The sequence below is a fragment of the Scomber japonicus genome, chromosome 19, assembly GCF_027409825.1.
Source record: "Scomber japonicus isolate fScoJap1 chromosome 19, fScoJap1.pri, whole genome shotgun sequence".
Lineage (NCBI taxonomy): Eukaryota > Metazoa > Chordata > Actinopteri > Scombriformes > Scombridae > Scomber > Scomber japonicus.
In genome coordinates, this window is record NC_070596.1 from 10,932,555 (window position 1) to 10,956,626 (window position 24,072).

The 24,072-nt window shown below is 38.1% G+C and overlaps 1 protein-coding gene across 1 annotated transcript; it reads right to left on the minus strand.

Moving 5' to 3' along the window:
* Window positions 1-368: 368 nt before the first annotated feature.
* On the minus strand, window positions 369-17,574 carry lpar1 (lysophosphatidic acid receptor 1). Its single transcript, XM_053340085.1, has 2 exons — window positions 16,833-17,574; window positions 369-793 (listed from the first exon to the last, which is right to left on the minus strand). Exons 1-2 carry the CDS (start codon window positions 17,569-17,571, stop codon window positions 468-470), a joined length of 1,065 nt encoding a protein of 354 aa, XP_053196060.1. The 5' UTR covers window positions 17,572-17,574; the 3' UTR covers window positions 369-467.
* Between the last annotated feature and the right edge of the window lie 6,498 nt (window positions 17,575-24,072).

Below are 24,072 nucleotides of genomic sequence, written 5' to 3' on the forward strand. Positions count from 1 at the left end.
TAGCGTAACTATTTATGTATAAAACATGTACTGCATGTATGATGTTTTTGAGAATGGGAATCATGGAGAAAATATCCAAAATTCACAACTACAGGATACAAAGTTAGTGTACACTGGAGAAAGAAGATGGGTTATACTGGCATTACCTTATTTTCACAGATTACTTTTAAATAGTTCATATCAGCATCGCCCATGACGACACATTTAACGCAAATAGAAAATAATAAAAAACTAAACAAAAATACTAACAGCCTATCAGAGTCCTTGAAGATCTGACCCCACCCTTTTCTTTCTCCACACTGAGAGAAAGTGTTTTCATCTTAATCGTTCTTCATAGTTGCTATCCTCTTCTTCATTGTGATCCCATCCTGTTCTTCAGTTTATATCATGTTTACAGTTCCTTTTGACTTTCATGTACAGCCGTTCACCTCCTCTCAGTCAATATCCCCTGCATCTCCAGCCCTCTTTTATACCACTGAGTGTTCGTTGTGGTGGTGGTGGTGATGGTGGTGCATACCACTGCTCAGCACCGTGTGGTTGATGGACGACGCCGATCGATCAGATCCTTCTGCTGCCGTCCCATTGACATTCTCCTGCCGCTGGCAGCACAGGATCTGCCTGAAGGTGGCGCTCATCTCCTTGTCGCGGTAGGAGTAGATGATGGGGTTCATGGCTGAGTTGAACTCGGCGAGAAGCAGGAAGAACTTTTCAAAGGTAAGGACATTGCAATTGGCGCAGAAAACGTCGAGGAGGAGGATGACCAGGCCGGGAGTCCAGCAGATTATGAAGGCACCTGAGGGAACACAAAAAGAGAGGGAAAAAAAGTTAAACACGGTGCAAAGAAAAATCATATAAATATAATAAAATTGTTAGTTTTTTTGTCAAAGGAAAATGAAGATAACGATGAATGTAATTTTCTGTTTCATGTGAAAAAAGGCATAACACGTTTCAATGTACACATAACGAGAACATGTTATAATTAGCTTTTTGCCTGTTTCTTGTTACTATATCTAGTCAATGCTCAGGCAAAAAAAGTGTGATTGATTAAAGATTGAAGACATAACAGTCCCTCTTCAGCCCATTTTCTCCAGTTTGAGGTGAAATCCATACATGATACTAACTTTCTTGAATGTCACCTAGTTAAAATATTGCTGTTATTGTATTTCACCAAACTGGAACATCAGTTTTGGCACTGCAGTGCTAGGTCCTGGACTTCCTGGAAACCTGGAGTTTAATTTTATAATGACTCATGATGACTCGGTTTGGTATCAAACCTGATTTTGCTGATTCATGCTATGGTGATAGTAATTCACTTGGTCTAAAATGTTAGTACTGATGACTTGAAATTGGGACTGGATCACAAAGGTTACATGTATAGTTGATTATGTGGTTGCTGTTCTGGGGCCATTGTGCTACCTCTACAGCATATTGGGTTTGAATCAGTTCAAATACTTTGAAGACGCTTTCTTGTCTTTCTCTTCTCTACAAAATATTAATACAGAATCTGTCTAACTTGAGTCCATAAAATCAATCCCACAATACAACACATAGTCTGTCCTGAAACAAACAAAAATCTCTCTACAACTACATACCCATCACTGAATGACACTGTCCCTCTATAACTATATCTACACAGTTTTTAATGACGTATTGTGAGCATAAAGTGCTTCTGTTTTATAGTGTTTTCAAAGATTGCTGTTGCAGATGCATTAGGGAAACAGTAGCATAAATCATTTAAAATTGATCGTAAAATAATAGAAAACATAACACCATTAGCAGCAAACTGTGTACATTAAACTCATTTTATCTCCAATTTACTTTCATTACACAATATAATTACATTTACCAGAACCACTTGCCATTTTTCTTTTTGCTCGTAAGACAAAAGACACATTTGGAAACAGTTTAAGAAAATGGAAACTGTATCATGGTGAAACTGCGAGGTATGTCAGTGTTTACACATGCAAGCACCAAAAACATGGAGTATGGTATGGAAACAAATAAATGCTTATCGTGAATTGTAAATAGCTTTCAGATTTTATCATCTGATACTTTTGTTATATTTTTACAAGCAATTGTAATTATTTAACTCAACTTATTTGGATCATTTATTTGCATTAGTACTTTTTACTATTGTTGATGCATAGGGCTGTAACTAATGATTATTTTATAGATTTTTTTGATTGGTTAATCAATTCATAGTTTGGTATATAAAATGCCAGACAATGGTGGAATACTGATCAACAGTCCACAACCCAACAATATTAAGTTTACTGTCATAGAAAACTAAAAAAAAAACTGAAAACATTCAAATTTATGAATCTGAACAGAGTTTGCAATTGATTTTATGTATACAGACTTATCACTGAATTGACTCATTGTTGCAGCTCTACAGTCATATAAATAAGAACCTGCCACTTTTGAGGCTTCATAAACTGGGATGACCTAGGAAAATGTGAAACTTCCCAAATACAAACCTAGTGAAGAAATAAGTAAGAAAACACAACTAAACCGATCTACAGCGGGTTGTCAGGACGGCTGAGAGGATCATCGGCTCCCCCCTTCCAAACCTGAGCGATGTACAGTATACTCAGGCCGTCTCCTTACACGAGCCTCAAACATCAGGCAGGACACCTCCCACCCCGGACACTCCCTGTTCACCACCCTCCCCTCAGGCAGACTGACAACTCCCAGCGCACGCACTAACAGACTACGAAACAGCTTCTTCCCCAGAGCTGTGGATATTTTGCAAAGATCATAACACGGACTGGAAAATCATAACACATCACATACACACTCCTTCACCTCCTCAGTGCAATAACTGCTGTCTGTCTGTCTGTCTGTCTGTCTGTCTATCTGTCTGTCTGTCTATCTATCTATCTATCTATCTATCTATCTATCTATCTATCTATCTATCTATCTATCTATCGATCTATCTATCTATTTTGTTGTTTGTGGCAGTATATGTATACGGCAGAATATGAATAGGATCTAGTGCATGATTTTTCAGAAACTACAACTAAAGGTAAGGAAAGATTCCTGATTACAACAAATCAATTGTGACTGGTGGTAGGAAACAGGATGGGAGTCCTGATATCTTGAGAAATCAAATCAAGCAGTCTGCTTATCTTAAACACTGCCTTATCAACATCCTCAGTTACCCCCCCCCCCCCCCCTTTGATGTGAAGCATCCAAATTGTAATGACTGATATCCACCTCATTTTCACAACCAGTACTCCATCATCATTCTAACCTTATAACCTCTTTTGTGAGAGGAGTGTGATAGCACAGTGCAGGGGGTCACAGAGTTATTACTCATGAAAGTCAAACTAAAGTGTTATGAATTCAGTCAACAGATGCTATTTGTCCTAACTATAACACAACTGTTGGACATTAAACTCAAGAGACAAAAAGACTTGATGAGAAATGAGGCGAGCAGGGACGAGAGAGAAAGAGAGACAATATTGACAGGCAGGCCTGTTATCTGTTAGTGTTTTGCAGGCGGCAGCTGCAGCAAAGGCTTGACCTCACTTCCCAGCTATGCAGGCAGACTCTTCAGAGTTAGATGCATTTCTCATACGGTTCGCAGCCCGGCACAGAAACTATCTCAACTATTTGTCTCCGTGTGAGACATCTTACTCTGAACAGGACAAAAAAAAAATACCACTGAAACATTCAGCACTTCAGTTAGAAAAACATGAAAAATCCTTCTGACCGACGTTATGATTGTATTACATGACCATGTTTCCTGTATGTTTCAATAACACCATCTCATTTTGTGTCAAGGCTGATGGAAACATATAATAATCATGAAACTGACCCCAACCACAACATATATTCTTCTGGGTAAGGCAGAACCATAGTAAAATAACAACTGAAAACACAAATCACTAGAGTCAAACTGTAACTGTAGCAGTGAACAGAACTGCCCATGCAAGAACATCTTAGGCAAAGACTTCCATGTAAAAAATGTATATTTATAAGATGTTTGTTTAGATTTTCCCTCAGAATTCAAAAGAAAACAGTCCTCAGCTTCTTTCATTTCTCCTCTGAATCCAGGTGTGCCTGGATTGCCCCTTTAAATTCCCCCCAAAATGTGTCTGGTTTACCGTGCCACGAAGAGCAGCGTCACTGCTGCACCAGGTTCACAGATGGTAAACAAGACTTTCTGTCTACGGAGGAAACAAGTATGTTTTTTGGCAGACCTGAGTGAATCCTTTTGCCTTGTCACTATTTAAAAATACCACATGGAGGAAAGAGAGACTGGAGAAATGGAAATTCAGTGAAGAAAAGTAAATAAACATCGCTCCTAAGCAAGCCTGGAAAATCTGGAAATGTATGGAAAACTACTTCAACACATTCCAAGACTTGGTAGAGTTAGCAATTACACAGAAGTCACAGACGGGTGGGAAAAAATGTTAATATGTCCTATAAGACTAGCAATAGCGTTATATGTGACACATTATGATATTTGACGTTTTAAAGGATAATATTCGGTTTTCTGTTTCTATGCCTACATTTAATTATGGCAACCCTCAAATCCCTTTACACCAATCTGTATATGAGGTAGAGCACAATATCAAAACATAATTACAAATTCAGGAAATTCAGTTATTGCAATTATTCAATTATGACCCACATCCAGAATCCAGTAAATAACATAATTTAGAGACTGATAGGATAATGTCTTTTAAGAGTTTCAAAAGGCGACTTGTATGCATGTGGAATTGAATCAAAACCCCCATAACATTAACACAATTTATCAAAGAATCTATCTATGATGAAAGTTGAAACATTTCCTGTTGAGTCTTTGGGAGCTTGCAATCCAATGTGTATGGAAGCTCCTTTCTGACTAAAAACATGTTGGTGTTTTTACTTTTGATTTAAAACATGTGATTTATGATTAATTTACTGACTCACAATTAGATCATTATTAGTAGTAGCAGTAGTAGTAGTGCTAGTAGTATTAGTATTTCCAACTTTCATCCTTTTTTTAAATTTTACTGGCAGAATTGGGCTTCCATAAAACAAGAGAACAGAAAGCTATGGGAACAAAAATAAGGAAATAATGGAGACCAGACTATGGCAATGAACCCAGCACTCCCATGAACACATGCAAAACCGAGAGTAGACACGGATAAACACTCACATGTGCAGACACAAACACACGCAAGCACTCGCTTACATAATTATACATGGCACAGTGACAAATGGAGGCACACTTAAACACAAAAAAACATTTGGATGGTGTTGAGAAAGCGCTCACAAAATCTCTTACTTTGAACCCAGCACTGCCTTACAATCAACATGATCATTATTTAACAGAAATGGGGTTTCACTTTCAGCATTACAGCTCTTTGCTTCGGGTTAACATGTTTGGCAGATTATGAACAATGATTTTGAGGTCTTTTTCTGTCTTTGCACTCAAGCCCCCCTCCTTCAGGTTAGGAAATATGCGTCTTTCCTAATCTTACTTGTTAGGAAAGGATTTGTGCTAATGGCTGACGTGTCATGTTTCTTCCAGGGAGAAAGGGATTTGTCATCATTAAGATGTTTGCGACATGGTTTTTTCAGTGTTACTGACATATGGTCTATTATTTTTCAGAGCATTATGCTCTCTTGGCCTCAATCACATGTATTGTACTACAGAATCACATGAATATGAGGTCAGATGGTTTAAAGGATCATACTGTGTGGTTTTACATGTTTAGCCCTTCAAGTAGAAATGACATATTTTGATGGCCATTTTCACTATGCTTTGACAAGCAAACTGCAGAGATTTGAAAAGGTTGTCAATCACAGTGAACATTATGGCATCTATGTTTGTATTATCAAAGTTATGTTAGTTCTAATATACTTGCATGAAAATTCTCTTTTGTGGTGATTTTAAAGATATGCTGATATTGGTGAGTGAGCTGCTGTTCCCTTATGTAAATGATTCCTCATGGTCATGTTTGGTTGTATTTTTGGATTAGATTTTCTACAACATTGGCCTTTAGTGCAATGGCCTTGAATGCACCACCAAGGAGAGCTAATCTCTGTTTATACAACAAGTTCCCCAACCTAAACACAAATATAGGTCATGTAGGTTGGGGAACCATCCACTCTGACCTCCTCCCTCAATGTGAATAGAGTCAACTATGTCTGTAGGAAATTCAGTTTCTCTTTCTCGTTTACCTTTTATGTCAGTACATTTATGAAGAAGACTGCACCGAGAAACGAGCAAATGTTTTGGTAATATTTTCAACTAGCATGGAAGGGCATTTGCATCAATTCAATTAAATAAACAATACTGTTTATCTGGTGAGGACATCTTGTGTTTGCACAATACTAGCATAACTTTCCCAGATTCTGCAATATTCAAGGTTGGAGGTTGCTCACACTGAAATCAAGTAAAATCTATGAAAGAACTTTTGCATAAAAAAAATTGTCTGCAGTAATATTTATATATCTGTAGTTTCTGTCATGTAAAAAGAGAATCTCAGACCCCTTCCCATATGACCTCTTTAAGTTTCTGATCCTTATAAATCTGTGTCTCACACCTCTGACTTTCTCTACATTATCTTGATGTGTACCACATGTAGTAACATACTTAACTCATTATAGAGCTTCACATTCTGCTGTCTTGGATTGTCATGACTGACCACCCATTACTATATTCCTTTAGAGTTATCATTTCTCATTGTGTCTTCATGTCCGTTCAGGTTTCCTCTAATGTGCATTTCTAACAGGCTCTTAAGATTGAGTAAACATCTAATATTACATGACTGGTTTCCATTCATCTATATATCTCACTCATTTTCTTTCCATCAATCTCTATTTGCATCTCCCTTCATCTTTCTTCATTTATTTCTCATTTCCTGCTCCCCTTCTCTACCCTTTCTTTATTTTTTTAATCTCAACTTGGTTTAAACATCACCACTTTACTCTCTGCAACTTTCCTCTTCTCTTCTTCCCTACTGTCATGTCTATCGCTCTGTTTCATCTCTATTTTTCTATGTATGTCTCTTTTTACCATTTTCCTAACCCAACCATTATCTGTGGTCATGACTATGATCTCACTGAAATAAGTCAGCAGACCAAAACCATTATATATATTTCAGAAAGGGCCACAAAGGGATTTTTTCCCCCCACATCAGTGCTTCCACACATGCACTTAAGATTAGATAAAAGTTCACATTCAGTAGCTGAGTGATTTATTGATTAAGAGTCTTGTGGTGTGTACACTGATGGGGTCTGGTGGTGGTGTCACAGTGATCTAATGGTCAGAGAAACAAGCTTTTGAGTGGAAGTACAGTGAGTTCTTTGAAATGGCAATAATGAAGGGTTTTTTTCTGCTCTGTTAGCACTAAAAGGCTGTAATACACTGTATTTGCAGGGTCAGCAGCAGTGACACACTGCCAGGTGCTGAGATTTGTGATTTTCAAACCTTACTCCACTCTGTTTTCTCAGTGTTTTGGAATAAAAAGACAAAAGTCAACAGTAAAATATACGCACACTGCTCACTGTGTTATGGTTTATATCAAATCCAGACAGCCAGGCACAGCTGTGCCAGTCACCACCAAATTCTGAATCTAATTTTCCAAAATTGCATCTGATTTTAAGTGGTTCTTCTATTTTATGCGATTGAACTATAAACCAATAGCGGTCCAGTCCAATGCTCCAACTGTATTTTTGACAACATTCTTAGTGTGTGGTTTCTTTTTCTTCTGCTAGCTGTTTGGTGCCGCCAATGTCTGTTACTTCAGGCAGTGTTTTCAGATGTTTTCTGATCAGAAAAGGGTTAATTATTCTGTCCCAGAAACAGCCCCTTGGTCATATACACTCTTCACTGCCACGTAGATCCACATCTACAGCAATAGCAATTTTATTATTATTATTATTGATGATATACTTTTTTTCATGAACACATCATGTGAAACTTTTTGATAAGGATCTGAGCTAAGATATTTTACAGTTGAACAATACATTTGGCCACAACGACATTACTAGCAAATATAAATCCTGTATAGTACAGATTAGATAAATACCTGAACCCTAAATGCCTCTCTTGCAGACTATTAGTAGACAATACAATTTACTGATGCTCCCCAAACACCTCACATTCAGGCTATTGGTTCAAGTTACAATTTACCACTGTTCCCTAAACACCTCACATGCAGGCTATTGGGAGATGCTACAATTTACCAATGCTCCTCAATCACCTCACATGCAGGCTATCAGTTTGAGACACAATTTACCAATGACGCTACAATTTTGACAATGTTTTCAAAATATGCCTGAGACATGTACTATGTCTTGAACATAGTACAGAAGTCATTTAGAGCAGTAATATTGGTGACAGGGCTATGGGTTGAGGTTACTTTGCCAAGTGTCTTGAGATCATTAACAATACTTGATTTGACTTTTCTTCCACAGGTCGTGCTCATTTTAATTAATGGATTCATTTATAAATCCTGTTATATATAGATTTTACTGAACTCTTAAAACTGATAATCAACAACACAAGAAAAGCTAAATAATGTGAATAATAAAAAGGCCTGTTTAGTTTAAAAAAAGCATTTATGTTCAATACAACTTTGCAGTAGCACTTGTTACAGATGTGTCATGTTCAACTAGCATGACGCAGGGAAGATTGCATCTATAACATGACAAATATTGACAGACATTAGCAGAGATCTTTGTCGTTCACATTTAAGCAATCAGCATAACAGGAAATTGCACAAGTAAGTTACATTTTTTTCCTCCTATACACAGAGTCAACACAATTTAGCAATACTTGATCATATGCCAGATAAAATCAAGTACATGAAACACTTTCCATTTAAGCAATACTTGTAAGGGTTATAAGCGGTTATAAGGCATTTTTATATCTGGCAAATAGGGGTGTGACGAGATCTCGCGAGACGAAAAATCGACGATATTTCGATTCGAAGTGAATATTGTCTCGCGAAGCTATAATTAAGGGGCGCATCAAACATAAACGATCGGTTTTCTATCGCTCATCTGCACGTCATGTCTTCTTTTTATAATGTCACGTGTGGATCATTAAGCTTGTTACAGCTTCTACCTGCTGAGAAGATCTCAGTGAGAAGTATGAGATGAGGAGAGGAGCAGTTTTAAGTTGACCTCAGGTCTCTACACTGAGAGCCAGAGGTAGGAGCAGCAGGGGAATCTAGTGCATCTATGGAAGCCTAATGATGCAAAAAGTAAAATGTATATGTTGTTCTACTTGTGTATTTATGTGATACAGGACTTTTATTTCTGTGTTTTTTTTATTGTTATAATTTGTGATAATTAGATTCTTTATTTAATTTATATTTATGTATTAGAATTGTTTCTACTCTTTATAATTTACTTTTTTATTAATATTAAATGTATATGCTAGTCTTTATTTCAATGGATGTAAGCTTCGAGAGACAAAATTCACTTCGACAAGAAATATCGTCGCGTTTTCGTCTCGCGAGATCTCGTCACACCCCTATTTACCAGATATATAAAATGCCTTATAACCCTTACAAGTATTGCTTAAATGGAAAGTTTTTCATGTACTTGGTCTTATCTGGCATATGATCAAGTATTGCTAAATTGTGTTGACTCTGTGTATCGGAGGAAAAAAATGTGCTACTTGTGCTATTTCCTGTTATTCTGATGTTGATCAAATTCAATGTGTGAACGAGAAAGATCTCTGCTAATGTCTTTCAATATTTGTTATATTATAGATGCAATCTTCCCTGCTTCATGCTAGTTGAACATGACACATCTGTAACAAGTGCTACTGCAAAGGTTACAATGGCAGAGTGGTGCTGTCTGTATTTCACAGCTTTGTTTAGTTTTTAAAAATATATTTCTCAAGAACTGCTCATCCAAACAATTTCACACTCAACACTATACTTCCTTGGAACGTTGGTAATACACCCACCAAGTCTGAAGTGAACCGGATGAATTAAGAAAAGTTAAGGACATACATACAGACAGAGGTTCCTTTCTTTACAGTTGGATTTCCCATAATGTGGCCATAGTGGATCTATGAGTCATGGTAAGTTTGCACTTTTGGGCTCTGTTATAGAGATGATAAAAACATTAATTCATTCATCCTCACACATAAGTGAGTACATCAGGCTAAGATTAACTGAAATTTCCCTTTAATGCAAACCTACAAAAGCAGGATTACTGAAAGACTAAGTAAAGTATGTTATGAAGCAATTGATATATGTTGAAGACTGAAGAGTGTGCCAGAAATGAACTGATGCTGTTGAAACAGGATTCATAATGACAGATGCTTCCATTGTGAGTGATTAGAAAAGCTGCACTGTGAAGAGTAATTTCTTGCATTACAAGCTTTACACAGACGCATACACCCACACACCCACACACACACACAGTCAAATACACAGAAAACAGGTGACATAGCAAGCTGCATACCAGGCATGTTTCCATGCTGACAGCTGATTGGAGGGTTTGGCTTGTTGTTAGCTCTGATTGGTTCTGCTCTCAGTCCGCCAGAAGACACACATGCATTGTAGTAGCGGAGTGAAAAAAAAAAGTGTGTGTATGGCAGGGGTATTTTTGAGCATGTAGCCATTATCTTCTGTTCTTACTTTGAAATCTTGGTAGGAAAATCAGTGAGCCCACGGGTTGAACATTGATTGGTTATACGATGTGATTTTGATAGTAGTGAACGTTAGTGTTATAGCATCTGTGTGCATTTGCTTGGGCGATGGTATGTGTTTTGGCGCTCCACACTGTCTGACGATGTGACCACATACAACACCAAGGGCTTGAAGATAATCAAATCATTCACAGAAGACCCATACATGAGCCAACACCTGACACACAGACCCACACGCACATTGATCAAGAGTCACGGTTAATTTGACTGAACTGTTGACTCATTGAAGAGTGATGAAGAGAATCTCTGTTGGTGCCACTCAAACACCCCCCCCCCCCACCACCACCACCACCACCACCACCAAAAAGCCATATGCAGTGGTAGCAAAACTATGATCTTTTTTTAACTAGATTTGCTCATTGTGTAAATTGTTTCAGTTTTTAGTTTATTTTTGATAGTTAAAAAAAAATTAAAGGCAGCAACATTTACCGCAAGCCAGGAATGGTATTCAACAACAACCAAATGGCCACACTCACAGATGGTGTTTTCACCAGTTGTTTGCAAGTTCTAACCAGGGCTAATGTTTTGAGGGGGCACATTTCAGCGATGTATTATGTTAATGTCCATACCAGATCACGTTGTTACCAGCAATTATCTGCTTTGACTTCTTTGTTTATTAAGTGTAATTGAACTACTTTTATTAGGACTACATTGCTTTTAATAGCAACAAGAAAATATGAGCAAAAAGGCTTTAAACTCAGGGTTAACGTTAGCTTACCAGCAAGAATGATTATTTAAGGTTAGCTAAAGAAAGCTCACAAACTCAAGTTGTACTGTTACTGTGTAACCTTTGTAACTGGTCTAAGGCCAGCTCATTCATTACATTCACTGTGTGGGAGTCAGTTCTGGATGCTTCCTGGGTGGCTGTGTGCTGATCTTTCTTGGAGATTTTTCTTGACTTGTGCTTTTAGTCCTCATCTTTGAAACCTTATCACTTCTCAAAACTGAAACAGTTTAAAATCTAACCTGTGTACGGGTGTATACAATATGTTACTATGGTGATGATGCTGTCTAATATATAATAAATAAATAATATTAACTAATTTGAAAATAATAAGTAAAAAATGACATTATTTTCATTTCCTTTTCTTTTAAAGGTTTACTTGCTAACCTACTTCTCCTCCCCTGCTTTAATTTAAGCATTGTTGCTTTTGGTTGGCACATTATGTCCACAGGGGACAAATCTTAAAACCATCACTCCATGCAATAAATGGTGGTGAAAAGTCCACAGTGTACCTTAATGAAATTGGAAAGACTTTATCTATTTGTATGTGCGTGTTTGCATGCTCTTTCCGTATGTGTGTGCCCCTATCTCAGCAGAGGATACATGCTCTATTGTCTTTGGCAAAACAAATCCAGCACAAGCCAGATTCTGGTTTTGTTTTCCCATCGTTTGACTACATTATAAATACGTCAGAGTTTATGTGAATGGAGCCAAGCTTGTGTCCCACTGTCCTTTATTAAGCCTGAGGGCTTATGTGAGTGTGAGAGTCCATGTGTACATGCATGTGCCTTACGCATGTGTTCAAGTGTGTGTAACCAGCTATGTCAAAAATGTTTTCCCCATCTCATCCTGTTCCTCAGAGAAGAAATCAGCCATGGCTGGCGTTACCGCATCCTGAGAGGAACAAGTGGAGAGGACAAGCAGGCAGCAGGGGAGCAGTTATTATCATCTGGTCGGCAGATGGATGAAGCTGGACAGGGAGTTGCTGAGGGGTTTACTTTCCGGTCAAACAGCAAAGGCAAAACTCGTCTTAACCTTTCCCTCAGAACTTGAACATAATCAAAACCCAGAACTCTCTGGCAACGTTTACCATGAACGGGACTGAAAGACTTAGGGCGTAAACTACTACTGTAGCCAGGGTAACACAAAAACAGTCCTTTTCTTTTTCTTTTTTTTTCTTCACAGCAGATGAGAAGTGTCAAATGGATGTGAATAAAAGTTTGTATGTCCTGTATATCAGTACAGTAAAAAAATCTTTTTCTATTTTATATTGTCCTCAGTGCTTAATAGGGATGAAAACTGATCTGACTATCTGTCTAGTTCTTTATCAATTCCTGATCAATTGTTTATGTGAAAAGAAGTTGGCCTACACAGGTTTTCAGTGACATCGCAACTGTTTTATTATTGCCACTGTTTATCAATGACCTTGCATGCTGAAGAATATTTGGAACATAATTGGTAGGTGAGATAGATGGTGCACAGCCAAAAGCTAACTGCATTAATTCATGAATTCATTAATTTGAAACCTTTTTACAGTCTCCTGCCTGTATGTGAATAACAAAATGAAGGGGAGGTTCAGGTCCCACTGTTATTAATGCTACTGTTATATATCCAGCAGAGGAGAGCAGCCTCTCTGCTGCACCTCTAGCTCTAGGAAAGACATCACTGTCCAACAAGCTGAGCAGCTGCAGGGTTGTTAAGGTGAGACAGCTAAGCACCAAGTTATTTTCTTCACCTCAGAGTTGGTTTAAGTTGTTTAATGCTGCAGTGTGTGTTTGTCAGTCGATTTTGTTTGTTACTGTTAGAGTTTGCTGCTTTGCTAAAGTTAATCTGAGAGATGGCATAGAAGGACAGTACTTCATGTACATCTCACAAAAGTAATTATTTTGTCATTAAATCAAAACATGTTTGCAACCACTGCTGTTTTTGCAGATGAACTGAAGATAATGTTTTTTGTGTGTGTGCTGTAGACAGTAAAGAGGCTGCTCTGTCCTTACTCTTTTCTGTTCCATCAACACCACACCGCTGGGCACTGATAAAAGAAATTGATAAACTCAGAGGCATTCAATCCCGATGGATCCGACTATTTGGAACCTTTTCTAAACTGGAACTGGTTCTCGTTTCCCATCCCTAGTGCTTAATAATGACATCACTCTGAAACAGCAGTTGGATTCTAGAGTGAACCAAAACACATATTATACCCTTGCTCAAAAGACTTACCTTCCCAGTAAGGGTTTGGCCTCAGCAAAAAGACACATGTAATGTATTAAGGAATTCAGAAAAACAAAAAGTTTAAAATTTATTATGATGAGTATTGAAAAAACTGTTATTGCCTCACATCGCATTTCCAGTTTTCTCGAGTGCTGCATGTTCTAGCAAAGCTGGTAGTGGAAACACACACACACACACACACACACACACACACACATACACACACACACACACTCTCTCTCTCTCTCTCTCAAAAGTATCCCTCGATCATCTATTAAACAGACTTTCTTCTCATATTCGGGGCTTTAAAAATATAGATTTTCCAAACTGTTGAACTTCTCTGTGATCCCTTTTGGGATTTCAGCCAAACAGCACCTGTTTCTGCAATTATGTCATCTTTAAGTGTTTTCATTTATCCTTAAGTCTGTGTTCACAGAAAAGCCCTTGAATTTCTACATCAATTTCCAGAAATAACATCTTTGTAAACTGTTTATAAGTTTGCACTGTCATGCATATCTGTGACCCCAAGCTGGCCTTTAATGACTGGACGTGTTACTGAGAAACTCTTGAGAAAGGGAGTGATAAATTGTGTTTAATTTCTAAGGAATGATCTGCTGTTTTTGGATGAAGTCACTTATTAGCATTTGGAACACGTTTATGTTTATATTGTCTTCTGACTCTCTGACTCTGTTGTTGTATATGGAACACTCATTACACAGAAGCAGCTGGAGAAGACATTAAAACAATCCAGCCAACGGTTGTACAAAGCTAAAGTGAAAATGAAACAGTATTGTGTTAATACAGGTCATGTACCTCTACTCCATCAAAATATGAACAGTTTTACTGTCACAACTGACACTAAACTGCTGACAAGGGTCATTTGGTCAGTGTATTAATCAGGGAAGAAGATGGTATGACAATAAAAGACAAATCTAGTAATAAGAATATAGTACTACCATTGCTTAGTGACCTTGCCCATCTTGCAAAAGTCTTATATTTCAACTTCTTTCAAGAATAGTATTTAATACATGCAAGCATCTCGTAGTCCATTATCATATATTCATTAATTTACTTAATTAATAGCCTTACAGATGCACAATATTGGATTTTTTTTGTTGATATGCGATATGCCAATATTTTCCAACTCATTTTAGCCAAATACAAATGTGGGAAGAAGCAGTGGTTCTGTCTGTGGAGAAAGCACTCAAACTGTCAGGGTGAAACAGTCAATGGAGATAAGCACAGCCAGGAAGTAGAGGTGACGTGAAGATGATGAATCAACCTGTCATATTGGCAGAAATGTCAATTTCGGACTGATGCAAATATTTCATTTTAAAGCCTTTATCAGCTGATACCAATGAAGTGTCAGTGACAATAATGTGCATCCCTAACTAGCCTTTAAGAAGCATGGTAATGTCTGCTGATGAGACACAAGAAAAATCGGTCTCTTCTGTGCAATGTATGTGTGAAGATTCGACAGACGAGAAACAAACAAAGCTTCTATAAGCAGCAGAAAAAGCCCGTTGACCAGTTTTATACTCACTATAGGCTACAGCGCACATTCAGCTGTCCCATTGCTTTGAGTTAAGAGTGGAGTAAAGACAACAGAGGCAACAGGATGAGATAACACAGCACACAGAGGAGACAAATCACATGGAATCCTTTGGTATGTTTTGTCTAGGATCAACACATCCTGCTCCCAAGCACAAAGACTTACTTTTCCCACAATTCACACTCCAATTCACACTGCTGTCCACGTAAAAACTGTAATGCTATTATTTATTACACACTACTGAAGAGGTCTGCAGACTTGAAAAGTGGGGAACATATTTTTTCCTGAATTCTTAGACATAAAACTGTCAGACATCTCAAGGATGAAACAGGCGCTGTTTCATCAGAGGAGATTGTCAATGCACAAAAACTGTCAAACCACAAAATTACAATATTACAGAAAAGGATGATTGTGGTATAATGCAACTTGATTCTTATATACTTTATGTATAGACTTTAAGTTATGTGATGATTAAATTCATTCTACGGTAATACCAAAAAGTATGGCCAAAACCATATGTTGTGCCTGTTATACTGCTCACCCACTGCAAATGTGACTAATAATCTCTATTTTCATCAGAGGCTGAAAATCCACTGTTGTCAGCAGTCGATAAAAATATTACGGTGGTTTGGCAATTCTTGATATGAATCTTAACATGCTGGGGCTCACAAAAATTCCAACATCATTACTGTAAATGGCAGGAAGACCTAGGAAGCTGGTTGTTTTCCCAATTACCAGTACAGTATGTGTTCAGTGGAAATTTTACAATAACACTAATACAGCATGGGATATGTTCATTGTCGATAAAGATCTGTTCATCAAACTGCAAATATAGTCATGTTCAGAGGACAAAATAAATGCTAACTTGCAAGCTCCCCTTCCTCAACCATATCCTGAATCCTTTAAGTACTTGCTCTCTGTCTGTATAAAAAACTCACAGCCTCTTTTATTTTCTTTAGGAAATCAAATAACTTTTTTTTTTTTTTTAATTTTGCAAATAGAGCTAACTTTGTCTAACTTTGCATAACAAACTAACTAAATTGTACAATGGGTAAAACTTGAGTGAATGGTGGTTTAGCATTGCATTCAAACAAGACTTTATAACAGTAATGCTATCTACACTTTCCGCCAAGAATCTGACTGTGGTCTGTAGTTTTAACTTTGATGATTTCATGCACTGTATAAAGTCAACAACCCACATCTATCAAAGTTCTACAGTAGCAATCTCACTATTCCACTTCTCAAGCTGAAACTACTGTTTCCTTAATAAATTACACTCATATGCAAACGTTTTCCTTAGCACAATATGTTTGAAACTTAATGTTGATTCTTTGTTGGCTATATCAGAACATATTCCTGCTGTAGATATTCACAGCCAGTATTTTTCATGTGAATATTTCCACAGAATTGGCACTGAACAGTTGCTTAATGTAAAATATTCATGCTTGTAGTCGTGCTAGGCAAACACAGCTTGGACTCAGTGCTGAATGATATAGCCTCATAGATAAACCCATCAACAGATTCATTGTTCTGTTTCTGCTGCTGACTTCAGATGTCACACTCACTGCTACAGAGATACAGTATATAACTAGAAATACAGAGGCAGCTTGCTAGATAGAGATAGATAGGTGGATAGAAAGGACAAGAGGAGGAGGAGGATATATTTTTCTTACCCAACACGATCACCACGGTTTTCAGAAGAGACATCATGGTGTCTCGGTTGCGTCGCTGTCCAGAGCTATGCCGCGACATCCTCATGGTCCTCTGGCGTACATAGACAAAGATGTGAGCATACAGTGTCACCATAACAACAAACGTCACCAGGTTAAACACTGCCCAAAAGATTAGGTAGGAGTTGCTGTAAAGCGGTGCCATGTTGGAGCAAGATTTAATACTGCAGATACAGTTCCAGCCCACGCTGGGGATGGCCCCCATGATTATGGACATGGTCCAGATTATGACAATCACTACCACCACACGCCTGTTGCTCATGCGCGTGTGTAGCTGCATTCGGAACACGGTGATGTGGCGCTCGATGGCGATGGCAAGCAGGTTGGCCACAGACGCCGTCAGGCTGGTGTCAATCAAGCCTTGACGTAGCAGCCACGTCGAAACAGTGAGCCGCCTCGTGTTCGGCCCCGTGTTGAACATCAAGTAGAAGTAGGCCAGTCCAGCAAAGAAGTCAGCAGCTGCCAGGTTGGCCATCAGGTAGTAGATGGGGAAGTGGAATCTCTTGTTGACATAGATCGCGATCATCACTAGAAGGTTGGCAAGCATGATGAAGATGCACACAGTGATGCCCAGGCCCATCACCAGCTTGCTGACTGTGTTCCAGTCAGTAGCAAGGTACTTGCCACTGCGGTTGTAGAAGAAGGCAATGGTTTCATTGTAATAGCACTGTTCCTCATCCATGTTGGTGCTTTCTGAAAGGAGAAAAGAATAACAGTAAGACATTGGTGGGAATTATCATTAACATTTTGATTCAAATTTTCTCTCTGTCATATGTATGTATGTAGGGACACTGGAGATGTACTGAATTTTGAAAAGCAAGGTTTATATTTCACATACATTGATCTGATACACTGCCCATCATCTCAAAGCAATACCAACAGATTGCCACAGAAAAGCTAGATTTCATCATTAGATCACATCTGGTTGTTTCCCTCCAATTGGCAACTGAGCCATATTGTAAAAGCCAAATGTGTGACGTTTACAGGATCGTAAAAGCCAAATTAAAATGAGCAGTTGAAAAAGAGCTTGCATCAAATGACCAGATAGTTCAGTAAAAGGGTTTGGCATACATGGAAATTTCAATCTGATTGCATCACTGTGTAAATGAAACCTAAAACCGTAAGAGATTGGCTCTAAATCTGGCCAAAAGAAAAAGTCAAGCTGACTGTGAATTACTTGTGTCTCTTAGGAATTCAATAGATATCAGTGGAAGTTATCCAGTGGTGGACGAAGTACACAGACCACGTACTTGAGTAGAAGTTGAGATACCTAGTGTAAAATATTACTCCAGTAAAAGTGAAAGTGCTCCCTTTAAATGTCGACTTGAGTAAAAGTATAAAAGTACTTGGCTTCAAATGTACTTAAGTATCAAAAGTAAAAGTAATTTGGTGTAATGTAGTTCCAATGTCTTGGTATGTCCTTTATACACTCAATCAAGTCATTTAAGGTTAAAAAGCCCACTAACACCACCCTGAAAACAAAATGTTTTCCATTTGTGATATCTGGTATTGATATCTTTTGAAATTATCATAAGCACATCATACTAAATGGAAATCACCTGATTAGGAATTAATAGGGAGGGGGAAAACCACACTAGACACATATTTCTTTAACTTCCATGTGTTGGCAGGGCAGGCTACTGGACAGCGAAACTTTGTCAAATGAATGCTAATAGAGATATGGATGGAGGAGAAGGCAAGTTGGGACAAGTAGCCAGGTAGGGGGCCGGGCCAAAACTGCTCGACACACGATGTGTTCTGATTGGTACACTTGCGGTGCACGTTCATTTGGACCTGTCACAGCAGCTGGTCATGCATGCATGTTGTGGAAAGGAACATTGAAAGGAACGACAGGTTTTTGGAAAGTAGTTGAGTAAAAAGTAAGATTTTCCTCTTCCAAATGTAGTTGAGTCAAAGTATAAAGTCTCACAAAACAATGATACTCAAGTAAAGTACAGATCCGCTAAAAAGTTACTTAAGTACAGTAACGAATTACTTGTACTTCGTTACTGTCCACCACTGAAGTTATCTATAGTATGTGTGTGTGTGTGTGTGTGTGTGTGTGTGAGAGAGAGAGAGAGAGTGAGAGAGACAGAATAGTTTGTATTAAAGTCTATTTAATATGCTAAGATTACTAAAACAATTAAAGAAAAATATGCATTTTGAAAAGAAATTTGCACATCTAGATGGCAAAGATGCTCTTTATTTTCCAGGAGTCACCAAAAGGAACCACAGTCTCTCCATGAAATAATTAAAAGTGTACTTAAACTACCATTTGAAGCATGATGATGTTTTTTTTCATAAAAAATCACATTAGAAATATATACTTGCATGGATTTACGATACCCACACAAAATCAGTTAACCAACAGAATGGTCTCTGTGTTGATTGTGCTGACCACATGTCATGTTTTTTTCCCGTAGTCAAGAATGAGTTAATCTACATTTTCCAGGAAAAAGTATATATTCCTCTTTCATAACATTCAACACAAAGCAGTGCTTCAGGAAACATGTGGGTTTAAGCCGGTTCCTGAAACATGGAAAAACAACAATCCCCTTTGGATTTAGACTTAACTTGATTGGTAGTCGTTTGTGTGTGTGCGCCCCTGTGGCACCCTGAGTGTTACACATACAGAAAACCGTTTGGTATTGTAATCGTTAAGAGAGGAACAGCAGCTTTATAAGCGCAAAAGGTCTAAAAATGATTGTTAGAAACAAAACTTGTATTGTCTACAAGTCACAGTTAACAACAACACTACACAAAGCGTGTGTGTGTGTGTGTGTGTGTGTGTGTGTGCAGCTGTGGCTCTGTGTGTTTATGCATCTATGTGTAAGCACATTCACAGGCAGGCACATAAGGCTGTGTGAATAAACCCCTGTGTGATATGAAGCTGCAACATGTTTTTTCCATCTGCCCGAGGTTTACGAGTGTTCCTACTTAAAAAAAAAACGCATCCGAGGAAACTGACAAAACTAAGCAGCAACAGCAGCAACATGACACTTTGAGTCAACTCACACACACACGCACACACACACACACACACACACACAAACAAAAACACCGCTCACAGGAACATGTGTGTGTGTGTGTGTGTAATAAGCTCCAGTCCCACACAGATGCTGGCTGGTCTCTCTCATACACCCCAGACCGGAAATAAGACCTCAGGGCTAGAGGAGAGTGTGTGTGAAGCTGTGTGTGTATGCGTAAGAGTGAGACAGAGACAAAGAGAGAGAGAAGGGGGAGAAACTAAAGAAACAAGAGGGGATGATGAGTGAAAGAACGAGTATTAGAAGTTCTGGGTCAAAGGCCAGTGTTTTTGTGGAAATCCTTCTGTCTTGATTTACTTTCTAATATGACCGTTCCAATCCTCTAAGCCCCCTTTTCTCTCTGCAGTGACACAGCAAAAAAAAAAAAAAAAAAAAAACTCCACTCTGCCAAAACTGAACTGCAAACATGAAGGAGTTTTTCTCTCTCTCTCTCTCTCCCACGTGGACTAATTTGCAATGTAGGAAAACTATCACAACCTCCACCTCTCAAAAATTCACATGAAAAATAAGCGATACTCCTGGGAAACGAGGCTTTACAAAAAGCTATGAAAAGCTCAAGTTTGCCAAAATATTTTCCAACTGTCGCACCTTAACTGCAAAGGAGCACTAAATCTCATTTGTAATACACTGTTTTGACAGCCTCGATATACAAGACATGTTAGATAATGTAAAAAGGCAGTTTTGCCGGTAGCTAAAGCCCATAATTTAGATCCTGAATGTGCTTTTGTTCCACAGCACACCATAGTATAAATCCCAAATTTATTAATCTTAATCCATGCCAAAAGCAATACTGCCCATCAACTATACAGTAGACTGGCTCCAAATGTTGGCAGTGTGCTACATCCTTACATCCCTTAGCCAAAATGGGTGTGTATTAGACATGGCAGTGCACCAATAACAGTATAAAGGAAGTTCTAATCAATTAAATAAACGGTTTTCTGGACTCTGTTTATATCACCAATTTCCTGAGGTGCTCTGATAAGGAGCTCCATCTGCAGTCATGTTTGCTTGAAGTGGACGTAAAATGTTATTTCATTCACTGAAATAGCAATGGTACATTTTATTAGCTGTATTGAATTATCGCTGGCGGAGTGCTGTTCCGGATGTATCTGCTTCATTTCTGCTTGATGATTTCTGAAGAGATGGATTTTTTTTTTTTAAAGTTTAAAAATCATATGTTAATCTGTATGTGAACATTTGATTAATGGTGAGTTGTTTCACAATTCTTCATCCGTTATTTTTTTTTAAACAAAAATCTAACCACAAAAAACATTAAGTCTCCTTTAATAAAGCTACTTCTATTTATCAGATTATACATGAGAATCATCAGATGTCTTCATATGTCATATATTGGGTCTGAAAGTACAGTAGCAAAGTGCAATGCTCAAGAAACAACTCACTGTTTGTAATATTCTTTCTTGTTCTTTCTCTTTGGTTTCTTAAATGACTCTGAGGTTTGTTCTTTCTTATCATTACTTCCATCAAGAGAAAGCAGTAACTCAGCCATTAGAAGCACTGAAAGTAGCAGTTGAGTGACAGTGGCAACACTAATGCAGGCTAGATCCGTAATGAGGGACCATCTGTGACAACTACGACAGCAGATGAAAGCCCATTTATTCTTCTTGTCATCTGCGGTTTATGGCCATTACACGTCTGGAGGGAGCAGTCACCAGGGCATTAGATGCCTGAGGCGAGTAGTCAATACTAGAAAGTGGAGGAAGTGTCAGTGGCCTCTCAGTGCACATTCCCGACACTTTCATCAGACCCTTGGAGCCTGCAGAGAAAGATCCTGTCATTGTGTGTCTCTGTGTGTGTCTGTTTGTGTGTGTGTGTGTGTGTGTGTGTGTGTGTGTGTGTGTGTGTGTGTGTGTCTGTGTCTGTGTCTGTGTATTTGCGACAGCCCGTGGGTGGGTCTTGTAAAAGGGAAAGATTGAGCAAGAAAAGAGGACACAGAAAGAGGGGATTTTAGATTTCTGTGCTGGTGCACCTGGGTGTATACTGTATGTTCACTATTAAAGAGAAAGTTTGAATGACTAAAGTTGTTGGAACTTTTAGTGTGTGCGAGTGAGGGCGGAAGATTTGGAAACGTTTGCAATGTGTGTACAATGTGTTGAACCCCGGGTGTTAAAGACAGAGAACAAAATGCTCACTGTGTGCTCTGTGTGTTGACATACTCTCTTCATGCTTGTTAGTAATGTGTGATAAAGTCTGGCTGCATGGAGAGAGAGAATCAAGTGTGTGTGTATGTATGTGTGTGTGGCTAAGTGTCTAATAGGCTATGAAAGGACCACCCTGGAATCCACACAAGTGAGGTCATTACTCAAGCATCAGCACCAGGGCTGCACCCGTATATTCATAACATACGCCTAATTAAAAAACACACCAATAGTCACTCTCTTACAGACTCATACACTCTTTATCAGTTGTTTGCAAAGGAGCAAATGCATGTCCTCCCTCCTAAATATGCTACTACACAAATATTTATCCCCCCTCCCTTTCTTTTTAGATTTCATTGTTTTAACTCCTTTTCCTGGATGAGATATTTCTATATAAGTTGTTGAAAACTGCTAACACTCAGGACAAGGCCACTAACTCCAAGCCGAAGTAGTTCATTAGAGCGCACAATACGCGTTGAAAACAGCTAATCTTTACAAAAGAGTAGAAACAGTACTGATACTCAGAGGATTATCCTGATGAAAGTAATAAAGTACAAACAAAGGTCTTTGGGGGCATTGAAATCCAAATGTTTTTGGATGTTTCATGGCAACTGTCTAAATGGATTATGTGCAAACTTGATATTTTGGCTTTAAGGTGCCACAAGAGGAGAGTTGGCAAGTCCATTTACAGCTGGAGGCCACTGAAATGATTAGGGATTATCCTCTTGAGAGCCTGAATATCAATTTTTTCATTTTATGGCATTGGGATCAGCTGTTGAGATACAGTATCTCATTCTAAACCAAGTAAATTCAGAACTGATTGGGGCTTTTGACAAAAATTTAGCAGATGACAAAAGTTTTAAGAATAATCCCTATGAAATATTCAGTATTGACATGAAATTTTATGGTAATCTGGGTAGTTTTATCAAGATTTGACGCTCTTGATCCAAAGACAGATGATGATACAAACTGAAGAACATCCACGTCTCCTCAGGCCTCAAGGCAAATAACCCAAAGTTAGGATCTGAACAGCATTACTTTTTCTTTTTTTGTAAAAAAAAAGTTAAAATAGGTTGCAAGAGTGAATAGATCTGTATGTCATCTGTGTTTTCTTACCATTTGTCTAACACGTACTAAGGTAAACTGACTGTGTCTAATTAACTCAAGGCTAAAACAGAAGTTGAATAAACTTTAAACAGGTCTTCTCCCAGCAGCTCAACAATCTATCATCCAACGTTCTGGCTGTTATTGTTAGTACAGTCCTGAGAATAATCACACTTTCAGGGGAACACCAGTGAATTTAAGGTTTGACATGTTATTCCTACATTGAAAGAAGGTTTAGTCTGTATTAGTGAACATTTAATAATGTGTCAGACAGATGCCTGGCCACTCCCTGATCTGTGAGTCTATACTGAGATACATTTCACAGGGATGTGCTGAAATATATTATCATGATAAATTCCTACATACATTTCCAAGGATATATTTGTATTAATTCTTCAACTGATAAGACACTGATCTACAGTTCACTTGTTTGTAGAAGTCCACAAATCCATTCTCTCATACTGATATATAGTGAAACTAAGAACTATTGCAAATCCAGGACATTGCATGAGGAAAAGAACACATTTTCCTACTTTACCACCTACAGAGACAAAAAGGCCAAAGTTGTATCATGCAAGATTTGTTTCCTGTACTTCATTAACATGGCATTTCAGTCTAAATTCTCAGCTTTGTGGTTTCTATGTTTGAAAGGATGATTCATTTTCATCATAATTCAGGCAGAGCTCATAAGACTGATTACAGTTATGTATAAGTTATGAGACTGAGTAGTGATCTCACTGGTACAAATATGGAGCCTGATCGTGATTCTTAAAGATGTAAAACTATTTTTGTATAAAAATAAAAGAGAAAAAATGAATCACCCAAATTGCAGAGTTCAGCTGTGCCGCATTTTTCAAACAAGACTTTGATGTGAAT